Here is an 11,732-nt window from a genome sequence, read left to right as displayed (position 1 = left end):
GTCTAAATCCGGTCCAACTCTTAATTCTAAGATTCTGCGGTCTTCGGTCTCAGACTTCGTCATCCTGGTCTGCATGACTTTCTGAGATTCTGAGTTTCGGTCCCCAGTTCCTGCGTTTGGAGGAGAGCAGGCTGTGGCTCCGCCGGGCCTGTGCCGGGTGGTCTGTCACCCGGCATCCATGACCAAGACCTGCGAGTGATCGGCCTGCCTTGAGGTCCACCAGAGGGAACGAACGTCGGAGACCTGTGTATCCGCAAAGCAAGGTTGGGCACTGCCCGCCCCAGCCAGGGGAGGAGGGTGTGGCTCTTCCTATCTGGGCTGGACGTCGGGGGAGGGGATGGATGAGGCGTGGACATCCGGGAGCAGGTCGGGAAGAGCTGATCTTCTAGGAGGAATGGAGGAGAGGTGGCCGTTGGGGAGGAGGTGAGGGAAAGTTAGTCATTGGGGAGCAGGAGGTTAAGAGCTGGTCATCAGGGAGAGATGGTGGAGGGCTGTTTTTAGATCATTCCCCATCCCTGCAGACAGGTGGGGTGACAAGAGGAGCCTGAGCCAGCTCTGCAGGCTTGGCCAGCTCCCCAGACAGCCTTCGCCTCTATTGGCAGGGACCTGTGATCTCTACGCCTCCCGCTGAGGAATGGGTGTGTGTCTTCTTCAACTGCATCTTCTCCCTGGCCCCTTTCTCCCTAGATCCTTCAGCTGTAGTAGGCCCTGAATAAATGTTTGTTAGATGTGTGGTGCTACGTGGTTAACATTTATTGGGCACTCATCATGTGCCAGGTACTGTGCTATGGGCTTTGCAAATATGGAAATCACTGGATCCAAATAGAACCAAGTGTTGGTAACATTATTACTCACACTTTACAGATGAGGAGACTGAGGCTCAGAGAGATGAACCAAGGGGACATGGTTGGTGGGTGACAGATCTGGGATTCAAAACCAGTTAAACAAAGAAAAAACAAAAAAGAAAAAAATTCTATTTCATCCCAAAGCCTATGCTGTTAACCATAAGCTTCCCTGTATGGTTGCTTCCTGGCCCATCGCTGTCCCATATCAAATCTGATATTTTCTGGTACCGGGCAGGCAGTGAGCACCTGGCTTCTGAGTTCAGGACGGTATACTTAATGTGTGCTGAGTTACTGAAGCACCAAGGAGTTGGGCAAACTCCACAGGGTCGGGACTTGAAAGAGCAGAGTTCCAGACTGATTTTGCTGCAATCCAGGCTGTATAACCAGATCGCTGAACTTGATGAGCATCAGTTTTGTTACTATAAAGAGGGCTGTGGTGAGAATCAAATGGAATAATAACTGTGAGAGCGGCAAGATGCCTGAGGATTGCTGTTGAATTTTTATTTAGCTCAGAAATCTCTTTGGTTATGATGTAGTTGAGTTCCCCAGGATCAAGGTCAGGACTGGCTAAAGCCATGCAGTGTTTGGTTTGCTGATGCCACTCTGATAGTCTTTCAGGGCCTACAAGGGATTCATCAGCCAAGTCTGTTAGAGTCCTCAAGGAGCATCCTTGGGAAGGACCTGAGGAAACTTCTCCAAGTCAACCCCCTTGTCTAACGTGGAGGAGAGATGGGGGCCCAGAATGGGGAAAGGGTATGCCAGGGTCTCACAGTGGGTCAGGGGCAAATGTGGGCTCAAACCCAGGTCATCTGGCTTGCTGTTGTGCTCTTTCCACATACTGCTGCTTATTTTTAGTCAACAAAGAGCAAAGAGTGTTGAGCACCTGCTGTGCCAGGCTCAGGGCACAGATTGATGGTCAAGATGGACACAGCCCCTACCCACAAGGAACATATAGTCCAGCAGATCAGCTACATGCTCTGTGTTACTGTGCTACCTGTCCTGGGTGCTGGAGACCTGTGACAGAGTCCCCAGGCCCTAACTTCTCTCCTATGCCCTAGTGTTGTGAAGATTGCTCTAGGAAAAAGGAAGGATGCCACTCTTCTTCCGGAAGCGGAAACCCAGTGAGGAGGCTCGGAAACGGCTGGAGTACCAGATGTGTCTGGTGAGGGAAAATGGATTTCCTCTGAGTCCATCCCCATCACCACCTCTGCCCCATGCAACAGGGCTCCACACTGCACTTGCCCTCCATAAGCCGATCACACTTCCCATTACTCGTTCACGCCCTTCCCTGCTGGACCTCAAGCCCCATTAAAGCAGAGATCATTGGTCCACCTTCAAAATGGACTAGTTGAACCAGATGGTGTCTGTGATCTCTTGAAGCCCCTTAATCCTATGTCTCTTTGCCTGATTTGTCCACTCTGGAAGGATGGATCCTCTTTTTTTAACTCTTTTTATCCCTAGGCAAAAGAAGCTGGGGCAGATGACATTCTTGACATCTCTAAATGTGAGCTCTCAGAGGTAAACTGGGATGGTGGTTTGCCTGTGAATTTTTGTCTGCCCTTCTTTCTTAGATCACGTGTCCGTAGGAAAGATAGATGTGGACTGAGGCTTTTAAAAGTCCAGAAGCTCCTGTCAAGAGGTGTTTCCTTATATTTTGTTCTTGTCCGAGAGAATTGAGATGATCTTTTGGCTTCAACATAGTCTTCAAGAGTCACAGACTCTAGAAAATGTACTCACGGATTCCTAGGGCACTGGGAGAGCCTGGGATTCTCTGCCAAGCATCAGAGATCTTTCTTTTGCCTCTCATAGTGTTCCTGATGGAGGTGGGGTGGTGGGTGGGCAGGCAGTCACCCGATAGCTGATTGGAAGGGAGGGCTGACCACCCGAGCAGCGTTCCTCCCAGCTTTCCCCAGGCTTAGACTTATTCACCTCCTGCCCTGTCTCTCCCCAACGCGTGTGCCACTCAGAACACAAGTTAAAAACTGGCAGGAGGGGAGGCACTGATTCTTCTTTATCTTATCTTAGATTCCATTTGGGGCTTTTGCAACATGCAAAGTTCTGCAGAAAAAGGTGAGACAGATCTTCATTTTCAGAGAATTATTTATTGCTTGTTTGCTTGTTTGCAATCAGGTGGGAATTCTAGGAGTTGTCCTCCTGGCACAGACATCCGCCTTCTCTCTGAATCGCACCCTTTCAGTCTGCAACAGGTGTGTTCACAGGAGAGCAGGCTTTGGCATCAGGCAGCTCTGGCTTTGCAGTCCTGGCTTCGCCCCTCCTGAATTGGGCAACTTCCTTAGGCTCTTACATCTCAGTTTCTTCATCTGAGAAGACATCTGAAATGAAGACATCCGTAGTTCTACCCTCGCAGAGCTTTTATTAGAATTACAAGTGAGATAGGTAGGCAGGTAGAAAGAGAGATAAATGCCCCAAGTATAATGCCTGCCACATAGTAGACACTGAGTAACCATATTGTTATTAATAATAAAAACTACGGGACTTCCCTGGTGGCGCAGTGGTTAAGAATCCACCTGCCAATGCAGGGGACATGGGTTCGAGCCCTGGTCCGGGAAGATCCCACGTGCCACGGAGCAGCTAAGCCCGTGCACCACAACTACTGTGCCTGTGCTCTAGAGCCCATGAGCCACAACTACTGAGCCCGCGAGCCACAACTACTGAAGCCCGCGCACCTAGAGCCATGCTCTGCAGCAAGAGAAGCCACCGCAATGAGAAGCCTACGCACCGCAGTGAAGAGTAGCCCCCGCTCGCCACAACTAGAGAAAGCCCGCGTGCAGCAACGAAGACCCAATGCAGCCAAAAATAAATTTTTTTTTAAAGATTTATTTATTGATTGATTGATTGCTATGTTGGGTCTTCGTTTCTGTGCTAGGGCTTTCTCTAGTTGCGGCAAGCGGGGGCCACTCTTCATCGCGGTGCACGGGCCTCTCACTATCGCAGCCTCTCTTGTTGCAGACCACAGGCTCCAGACGCGCAGGCTCAGTAGTTGTGGCTCACGGGCCCAGTTGCTCCGCAGCATGTGGGATCTTCCCAGACCAGGGCGCGAACCCGTGTCCCCTGCATTAGCAGGCAGATTCTCAACCACTGCGCCACCAGGGAAGCCCCAAAAATAAATTTATTTATTTATTTATTTATTTATTTATTTATTTAATTAAATAATAATAATAATAACTACACTCATTTCATTCTGGTCACCCAGGGGAGATTAAGAGTGAAATGAATGATTTTTTCAGAAAGGCATTGCAGACTTGAATGCAGATAGGTAAGAGTATTCTAAATGAAGTATCTAGATGAAGGTAGGGAAAATGTGTTCCATAGCAACAGAGTAGTGAGCTCCTTGACACTGGCAGTATCCATGCAGGGGTTGCCGCCTAACAGAAACAGCAATAGATGACTCGGATTGAGCGCTGGACCACGTGCCAGCCCTGGGCTAAGTGGTTTTTGTCTGTTAGCTTGTTAACCATCAATGGCAGCCCTCAGACAGGAATTTATTATTCTTTATTTTCCACAAGAAGACACTGAAGCTGAGGGAGGTTAAGATCAGGTCAGCTGCACGGGGATGCCTTCTCGGGATGGAAGGTAGAATTAGACCTCTAAGGTCCCTTTCACCCTGGAAATTCCAGATTTTAAGGTCATCTGGTTCCACATTTGGAGACATCCGTTGTGACATCTGCAAGAGCAGAGAACTGGGCAGGGCGGGGCCACTAGCAGCCTGTGCTGAGCTGGCTGCCCCGCCTCCGGCCTTCCCTCCCTGCTGCTCTTCTTCAGTCCAACACGTCAAAACTCTTTTCCACACAGGTGTTGATTGTCCACACGAATCACCTCACTTCCCTGCTTCCTAAATCCTGCAGCCTCCTGAGTCTCGCCACCATCAAGGTACTGGGGCCCTTCTCCCAGGCGTCGGGGACTCGGCGTGGTGTTCCAGCTGGCAGCCAGCATCCCTGCTCCCTTCACGCGCACTCTGTCAGAGTTTATGCCAGACGTGCCGAGTGCCGTAGTGACTCTGGGGTTTAGTCAGCATGTTTTATCGGGCACCTTGTCTGTGCTTTGTGTGGGGTGCAGTTGCAAAGAGAACCAGCCACAGGCCCTGCCCTTAGGGAGCTAGGTGGAAAGGCAAACCAAAAGCTCATAGCAAGTGAGCTGGCAGAGAGCAGGGAGACCAATGGGCCCAAACAGGAAGGAATGGGAGGGACGCCAGGTGTTGTGTGGCCAGTGCGTGAAAGCTTGGTGAGCTGGGGCACCTCCCTCCTGACTGTCAGCTCCCCCAGGACGAGGACTGGGATATAGTCACAGTATATGTGAGGTGAGACCCCAGGGTGGTTCCACAGGAGCGTAAGCTGTGGCAGTGGGTGTACACACTGGGAGAAAAGACTGGCAGCGCAGGCATCAGAGTCGTTTTTATGGCTCATGCTGGTGTGCAGGGATTAGGGGTCGTTTTTACTTCTCTTCATTTTTCTGGTCCAACGTGCATTATTTTTATAATCAGAAAAAAGATAACCTTAAAAAGTGTTTATGTTTATGTATATATTTCATATGCATTTTATAGTACGTATGTGCATACACACACACATATATATATATCCTATTTTTTGCTCATTTTCATTATTAAAAACATTAGGAGATACAGTTAAGCATAAGGAAAAACATACAATTTCACACTCTAGGGAACTACTATCAATATTTTATTGCATATTTGGTAGTATTTTACTATGCAAATATATATTTATACCATGAGGCGTTTTTAACGTGAGTATCTATGCATACTGTTTCATAGCTTACTTTTTTCACTCAACAGTAAAAATAAATGATAAATAAGAGAATGAAATGGTATGATACTTTTAAAAAGGAAATGAGATGGAATGATCATTTCTTTGGGGAGGAAGGGTTGGTGTTCCTGCTTTCAACACCAGAGGCATCAGGCACCCCTGCCCCACCTCACCCTTGTCTCTCTGGAGCCTGAAATCAGAGGGCCTTTCTCAGCTGGTGACTTCTAGGTGTTAAACTTGTTCCCCTTCCGCAGGTTCTGGATCTTCATGATAATCAGCTGACAGCCCTTCCTGATGATATAGGGCAGCTGACAGCCCTCCAGGTATGGCTTCAGGAAACAGAAAACCCACCTCTGACCACCTAAGTTAGAAATGGCAGCCACACAGACCTGGAATGTTCTGGTCGCACTCTATCTAGCCAGGGCTGCACTTGGTGCCACCGGCTCCTCCCCCTTTGCTCTTGAGATGCCCAGTGATGGCGTCAACATAGCAGTCTGGGCTGTGGGCATCTCTCCACCATATTTTTGGCATGTGCTTTTGGGATTTCATCATGAGCTTCCGCAACTTTAAAGAAAAAGAGCACCCAGAGAGTCTCCCTTTTCCAAACGATGAGTTCAGCACTCTGACTCACCGTGTCACTTCTGCTCCTCGTCAGCGGCAGCCCCTGCGTTTACTGAGCGTTCACTGCATGCCAGCACCAAGCTAAGCGTTTCGCTCGCGCTGTCGATTGAGTGATTCCTCACAGCCACTCTGTGAGGCAGGTGTTAGCGTCATCCCCGGTTCACAGAGGAAGACGCGCTGTCCTTCACACTCAGATTAAAATCCCTTCTCTTCACTGTGCCCCCTCAGACGCTGTACGCTGGGCCCTCCTGTCTTCCCAGCCTCCTTTCCTTCTCTCTCCCCTCCGCTGTCTGCACTCAACTCCTAAAACCCTCCGGCCCTCTGCGCCCCGCCCCCGGCAGGGCCTCTCCACACGGCTCTTCCTTCTGCCCGAGTGGCTCTTCCTCCGTCTCGGCCCAAATGTCCCTGCGAATCCTCCCCGACCTCCCCATCGAGGTGGATCCATCTTGTTCGCCTCTGTCTCAACCCGCGTATTTCCCTGAGAGCACTGATTGCAGCCTGTAATTACTAGTTATGCTCAGCTGGCTCCCCTCCTGAACTGTCATCTCTGTGCGGGCAGCGTCCTCACCTAGCGCACTGCCTCCCACGTGGAGGAGACTCAGGATGACTTGAATGAACTACCCTGCGAGGTGGGTGCTGTTATCACATTTACAGAAGAGAGAACGGGTCCAGAGGGATGACTGTAACTTGCCCAGGGTCACATGGAGAACATGTGGCTGAATAGTAGTAACTGCCCCCACTGAGAGAGAGACACAATGAATACCTGGGTGTAGGATCTTCTGGGAATTGTTTACGTATATATATTTTTGTAGAATTGCTGTATTCACTGTTTTGTAACCTTTGGATACCTGATAATAACTCGTAACCATCCTTTGGTTCATCAATTATTCATCTGCCACATTATTTTTAATGTGCTTTCTTTTCCATCATATCTATTTTTAATGGCTTCCTCGTGTGTCAATCTGTCAGCCTCGCTCACCTCATGATGCCCCATCCTGGAGGGAGTGTGGCCTTCGGGATCCATTGAGCCCGGATTTCAGTCCCGGCACCATCAGCTGCCGGCCTTGACGCCTTGGGAAGATCCCATTGCCTTTATGCAGCTCAGCTTCCTTCTGCTAACACTGGGATAACTAGGCCTCATCAAGTGCTGCCTCACCTGGATCCCTGAATCTGCTCGTCCCCTTCTTCCTCCTGCCCTGATTGTGGGGCCATTGTTGGCTATTTTGTGGTCAATATAAATGATACAACCTCAGCAAGAACTAGGTTTAAAGTCTGGCTTTGCCCTCCTGGACACATGACTTCACTGCTCTGAGCCTCAGTTTTCCCATCTCTCAAATGGGATCATAACAATCTTTATCTTCCTCACAGGGCTGTCAGGAGATAAAGAGGTGTGTGTGGTGCCCGGATGACGCCTGGCCTGAAGCAGGGTAGACACTGTTGTCTGTGTGTGCGCGTTCTCATGCCATTTTTCCCTCTTTCTTAGGTCTTGAACGTGGAAAGGAATCAACTGACGTATCTCCCACGTTCCATTGGGAACCTGATCCAGCTCCAGACCCTCAACGTAAAAGGTAGGGGCCAGGAAGCCCTGTCCATGTGACCCTTGGTCAGCTCTGGGCTGACCCAGCCGGCATCCACAGGGTGCTTTTCCTGAGAACCATTGAGCACGAGGGCAGCCAGCCCCCAGGTGTCACTCTAAACTGTCTGACTTCCTGTTTAGTCCATCTGTCTTCATGGTAACCAGAGACAGGGCACCTGGAGGGTTCCTGTGACTCCTCTGAGCCAGGGCCTCACAGGGAGGAGGGCAGACGATGTTGACAGCTAGGCCCCCGGGGCTCAGTCATTGGTGTTTAGAACAGTGGTGGACTGACTGGGCGAGAGTGATTCTGAATAGCGCTTCCCGCCACTGAAGAGCACTTCCAAATTCAGCGGTGCTGTGAGCCTCATGACAAGTCCCTGAGGTAGGGAGAGGAAGGAGATCTTATCCCCAATTTACACGTGAGGAAAACGAGGCTCAGAGAGCAGTGACTTGCTCCAGACCACCCAGTGTGATAGTGACAGAGCCGAGATTCTAATGCGTGCGTCCCCGTACCCCCAACTCTTTCATTTCTTGTTGGCCTTAAGCACTTTCTGTACAGAATGCCCCAGTTTACCCATTTGTAACATATAAACAATGATAAAAATAATGGTACCCAACTTACTAATCACTTACTATGTGATAGGCACTGTGCTGAGCACCTCATATGCATAATCTCATTGAATCCCTCAGTATTCCTATGAGGCCAAATAGTATTATCATCCGCATTTTACAGATGAGGAAACTGTGGTCCAGGGAGGCCGTCAGTTTTCCAAAGTCACTCAGCTAATAAGTGGTGGAATGGGAACTTGAACCCAGGTCACTGAAACTCCACTGCCGTGATTTTCCTTATGGAGCCTCAGGTTCCAGGCCCTGGCACATGCCCGAGGCTCAGAGGGGGGCACCCTCCTCCCTGAGTCCTCACGGGAGTCAGGCAGGAAGATGGTGAAGGGATTTTGGGGTGCTGAGCTGTGCCATTGGGATCCCTCCAGACAATAGGCTGAAGGAGCTTCCAGACACCTTGGGGGAGCTTCGGAGCCTGCGTACTCTCGACATCAGTGAAAGCGAGATTCAGAGGTTGCCGCAGATGCTGGCGCACGTTCGAACCCTGGAGGTAGGTGGCGAGATGTTCTCACCTGTGGTCCTACCTGGCCTTCCCACCGCTCCCCTCCCACATTCCTGGAGGCCTGCCCTGGTCACAGGGTTCTGGGGTCACAGAGATCTCAACATCCTCAGGGGCTCACAGAGCCTGAAGTGTGAACCGTTGTAATTATGTGACTTTTGCTGCCATGATGGAGGCAGAAAAGCAGATTTCTAGAGTGAAGAGATATTGCCAAATCCTGACGGGGTTAATTAACATTCTACGAAAGACATGGTATTTGAGCCAGACCTTGAAAGAGGAAAAAGCTTTGGAGAAGTAGACACGGGTAACGAGAGCATTCCAGGTGGAGGAAACAGTTCGGGAAAAGGCAGGAGGTGGGAAAGCCCAGGACACGTTAAGAGCAGAGCGGGGAAGCTGATGTGGTTGGAAGTTGCTGTGCCTGGAGGGTCCAGGGCATAAAGAGCCCGGGCGCCGTCAGGGAGGGAGTGGCCTCAGCTTGGAGCTGCAGAAACTGAGATTCATCAGAGCAGGGGGTAGTGGGCAGGGGAAGGTGAGCACCGGGGACACTGTGTTAGTCTCCCAGGGCTACCCTAACGAAGCGCTCCAGGCTGGGGAGCTTAAACAATAGACTTTTCTTCTCTCACGTTCCTGGAGGCTGGAAGTCCAAGATCAAGGTCTCGGCAGGGTTGGTTTCTTCTGAGGCCTCTCTCCTTGGCTTGTGGACGGCTGTCTTCTCCCTGTGTCCTCACATCGTCCTCCCTCAGTATGTGTCTGTGTCCTAATTTCCTCATCTTTTAAGGACACCAGTTGATACTGGATTAGCGCCCAGACAGGTGTCTTCGTTTCAAACTTGATTACCTCTTTAAAGACGTTACATCTTGATCGTGTTGAGCAGTGAAGTGAACGACATATAAAGAGGGGTCCCCTTGTGTCTGCAGACTCTGAGCCTGGACGCGTCATCCATGGTCTACCCCCCACAGGAGGTGTGCGGCGCCGGCACCGAGGCCATTCAGCAGTTCCTCTGCAAAGGTAAAGCCAGGCAGCCTGCCTCCTTCACTCAGTAAGCACCAGACATGACCCCGGGACTGCTCTGCGCCAGCCAGGTGACTGGGGGAGGCCACGGTCCCTGCCTGCTCAGAGCCCTCCAGATCTGGCAGGAGAAACAGGCAAAGCAGATCGTCACACTAGGAAGTACGATTACCGATCGTGGCTACAAGAGAGTAGAACGGGGCGTCTGGTTTAGTCTGGGCCCTTGGGGAAGGTCTTTCCAAGAAAGTGGCTCGACTGAAACCTGAGGGATGATTAGAAAAGAGAGAAGGATGTTCCTGGCAGAAGGAGGTGCATGTTGAAGGGCCTGGAGGGGCAGGGGAGTGGGAAGCATGACGGAGAGAAGGCCAAGTGGCTGGGCGCAAAAGTAGAGGCGGGAGGAACAGACGAGGCTGGAGAGGGCACCCGGCCGGTATCAAACAGGAAAGGGATTTGATCAGATTTACTTTTTACAAGACCACTCCATCTGCAGTAAAGAGGAGGGATTGGAGGAAGCAAGGACGGGGACCAGTTAGGAAGTCATTGAGGTCGTCCAGGAGAGAGGCCACCGTGGGTTGGACTTGGAGGAGTGGCTAGAAGCCAGGGCCACCCCTGGACTGGGTGCCAGGAGGGGAAAGCAGTGTACCCAGTTACCTCCTGTCAGCCTGGATGTTCTTAATCAGGGGCTCTTGTCCACCTGTGGAAATTTTAGAACATGGCCAAGACTTGCATACATATGGTCATCTGATTTATGACAGAGGTGCCATTGCAAAGCAATGAGAAGGAAAAGCAAGGGTCTTTTCAATAAACAATTCTGAATCAATTGGATATTCATATGGGAAAAAAAACAACATTAACCTCTTCCTTAGACAGGCAGCACTAACCATAAAAGACTGATAGATTAGATTTCATTAAATCAAAAACTTCTTCTCTTCAAAAAACACCATATGGGGAAAGAAAAGGCAAGCCATAAAGTTGGAGTTGATATCTGCAATGCATACATATCCAACAAAGGACTTATTCCTAGGAGATAAAAAGAACTTCTACAGATCAATAAGGAAAAGCTGTTGTCAAAAGACTTGAATCGGAATTTTATAGAAGAGAATATCCAGAGGGCCAATAGTATCTGAAAAAAGTGCTCAACATCGCTTTAGTCAATTAAAAAAAATACAGATTAACCCAGGGATGCAAGGATTCTTCAATATACTCAGATCAATCAATGTGATACACCACATTAACAAATTAAGGACTAAAAACCATATGATTATCTCAATAGATGCAGAAAAAGCTTTTGACAAAATTCAACACCAATTTATGATAAAAACTCTCCAGAAAATGGGCATAGAGGGAACCTACGTCAACATAATAAAGGCCATATATGACAAACCCACAACAAGCATCGTACTCAGTGGTGAAAAACTGAAAGCATTTCCACTAAGATCAGGAACAAGACAAGGATGTCTACTCTCACCACTCTTATTCAACATAGTTTTGGAAGTGTATGATTTGCTTTGTTGTGCAACAGAAACTAACACAGTATTGTGAAGCAATTATACTCCAATAAAGATCTATTTTTAAAAACGCAAATTAAGACTGCAGAGGACTTCCCTGGTGGCATAGTGGTTAAGAATCCGCCTGCCGAGGCAGGGGACATGGGTTCGAGCCCTGGTCCGGGAAGATCCCACATGCCATGGAGCAACTAAGCTCGTGCGCCACAACTACTGAGCCTGCGCTCTAGAGCCCGCGAGCCACAACTACAGAGCCCAGGTGCCACAACTACTAAA

The 11,732-nt window shown here is 49.7% G+C and overlaps 1 protein-coding gene across 6 annotated transcripts in view; it reads left to right on the top strand.

The window, feature by feature from the left end:
• LRSAM1 (leucine rich repeat and sterile alpha motif containing 1) overlaps positions 1-11,732 on the top strand; it is a 43,537-nt gene that overhangs the window by 407 nt on the left and 31,398 nt on the right. For 2 of the 6 annotated variants that reach the window (XM_082470203.1, XM_082470205.1), the window contains exons 2-10: positions 32-263; positions 1,904-2,007; positions 2,307-2,363; positions 2,871-2,915; positions 4,659-4,736; positions 5,881-5,949; positions 7,731-7,815; positions 8,813-8,934; positions 9,861-9,951. In XM_082470203.1, the coding sequence (XP_082326329.1) occupies positions 1,936-2,007; positions 2,307-2,363; positions 2,871-2,915; positions 4,659-4,736; positions 5,881-5,949; positions 7,731-7,815; positions 8,813-8,934; positions 9,861-9,951 (619 nt within the window). In that variant the 5' untranslated portion in view covers positions 32-263; positions 1,904-1,935. Of the gene's footprint in view, positions 1-31; positions 264-521; positions 639-1,903; positions 2,008-2,306; positions 2,364-2,870; positions 2,916-4,658; positions 4,737-5,880; positions 5,950-7,730; positions 7,816-8,812; positions 8,935-9,860; positions 9,952-11,732 lie in introns of all 6 variants that reach the window. The other 4 variants (XM_082470207.1, XM_082470208.1, XM_082470204.1 and 1 more) reach the window with 3 other exon arrangements.

The sequence above is a fragment of the Balaenoptera physalus genome, assembly GCF_965194825.1.
Source record: "Balaenoptera physalus genome assembly, chromosome: 7".
Classification (NCBI taxonomy): Eukaryota; Metazoa; Chordata; class Mammalia; order Artiodactyla; family Balaenopteridae; genus Balaenoptera; species Balaenoptera physalus.
This window is presented reverse-complemented; position numbering and strand designations above follow the sequence as displayed.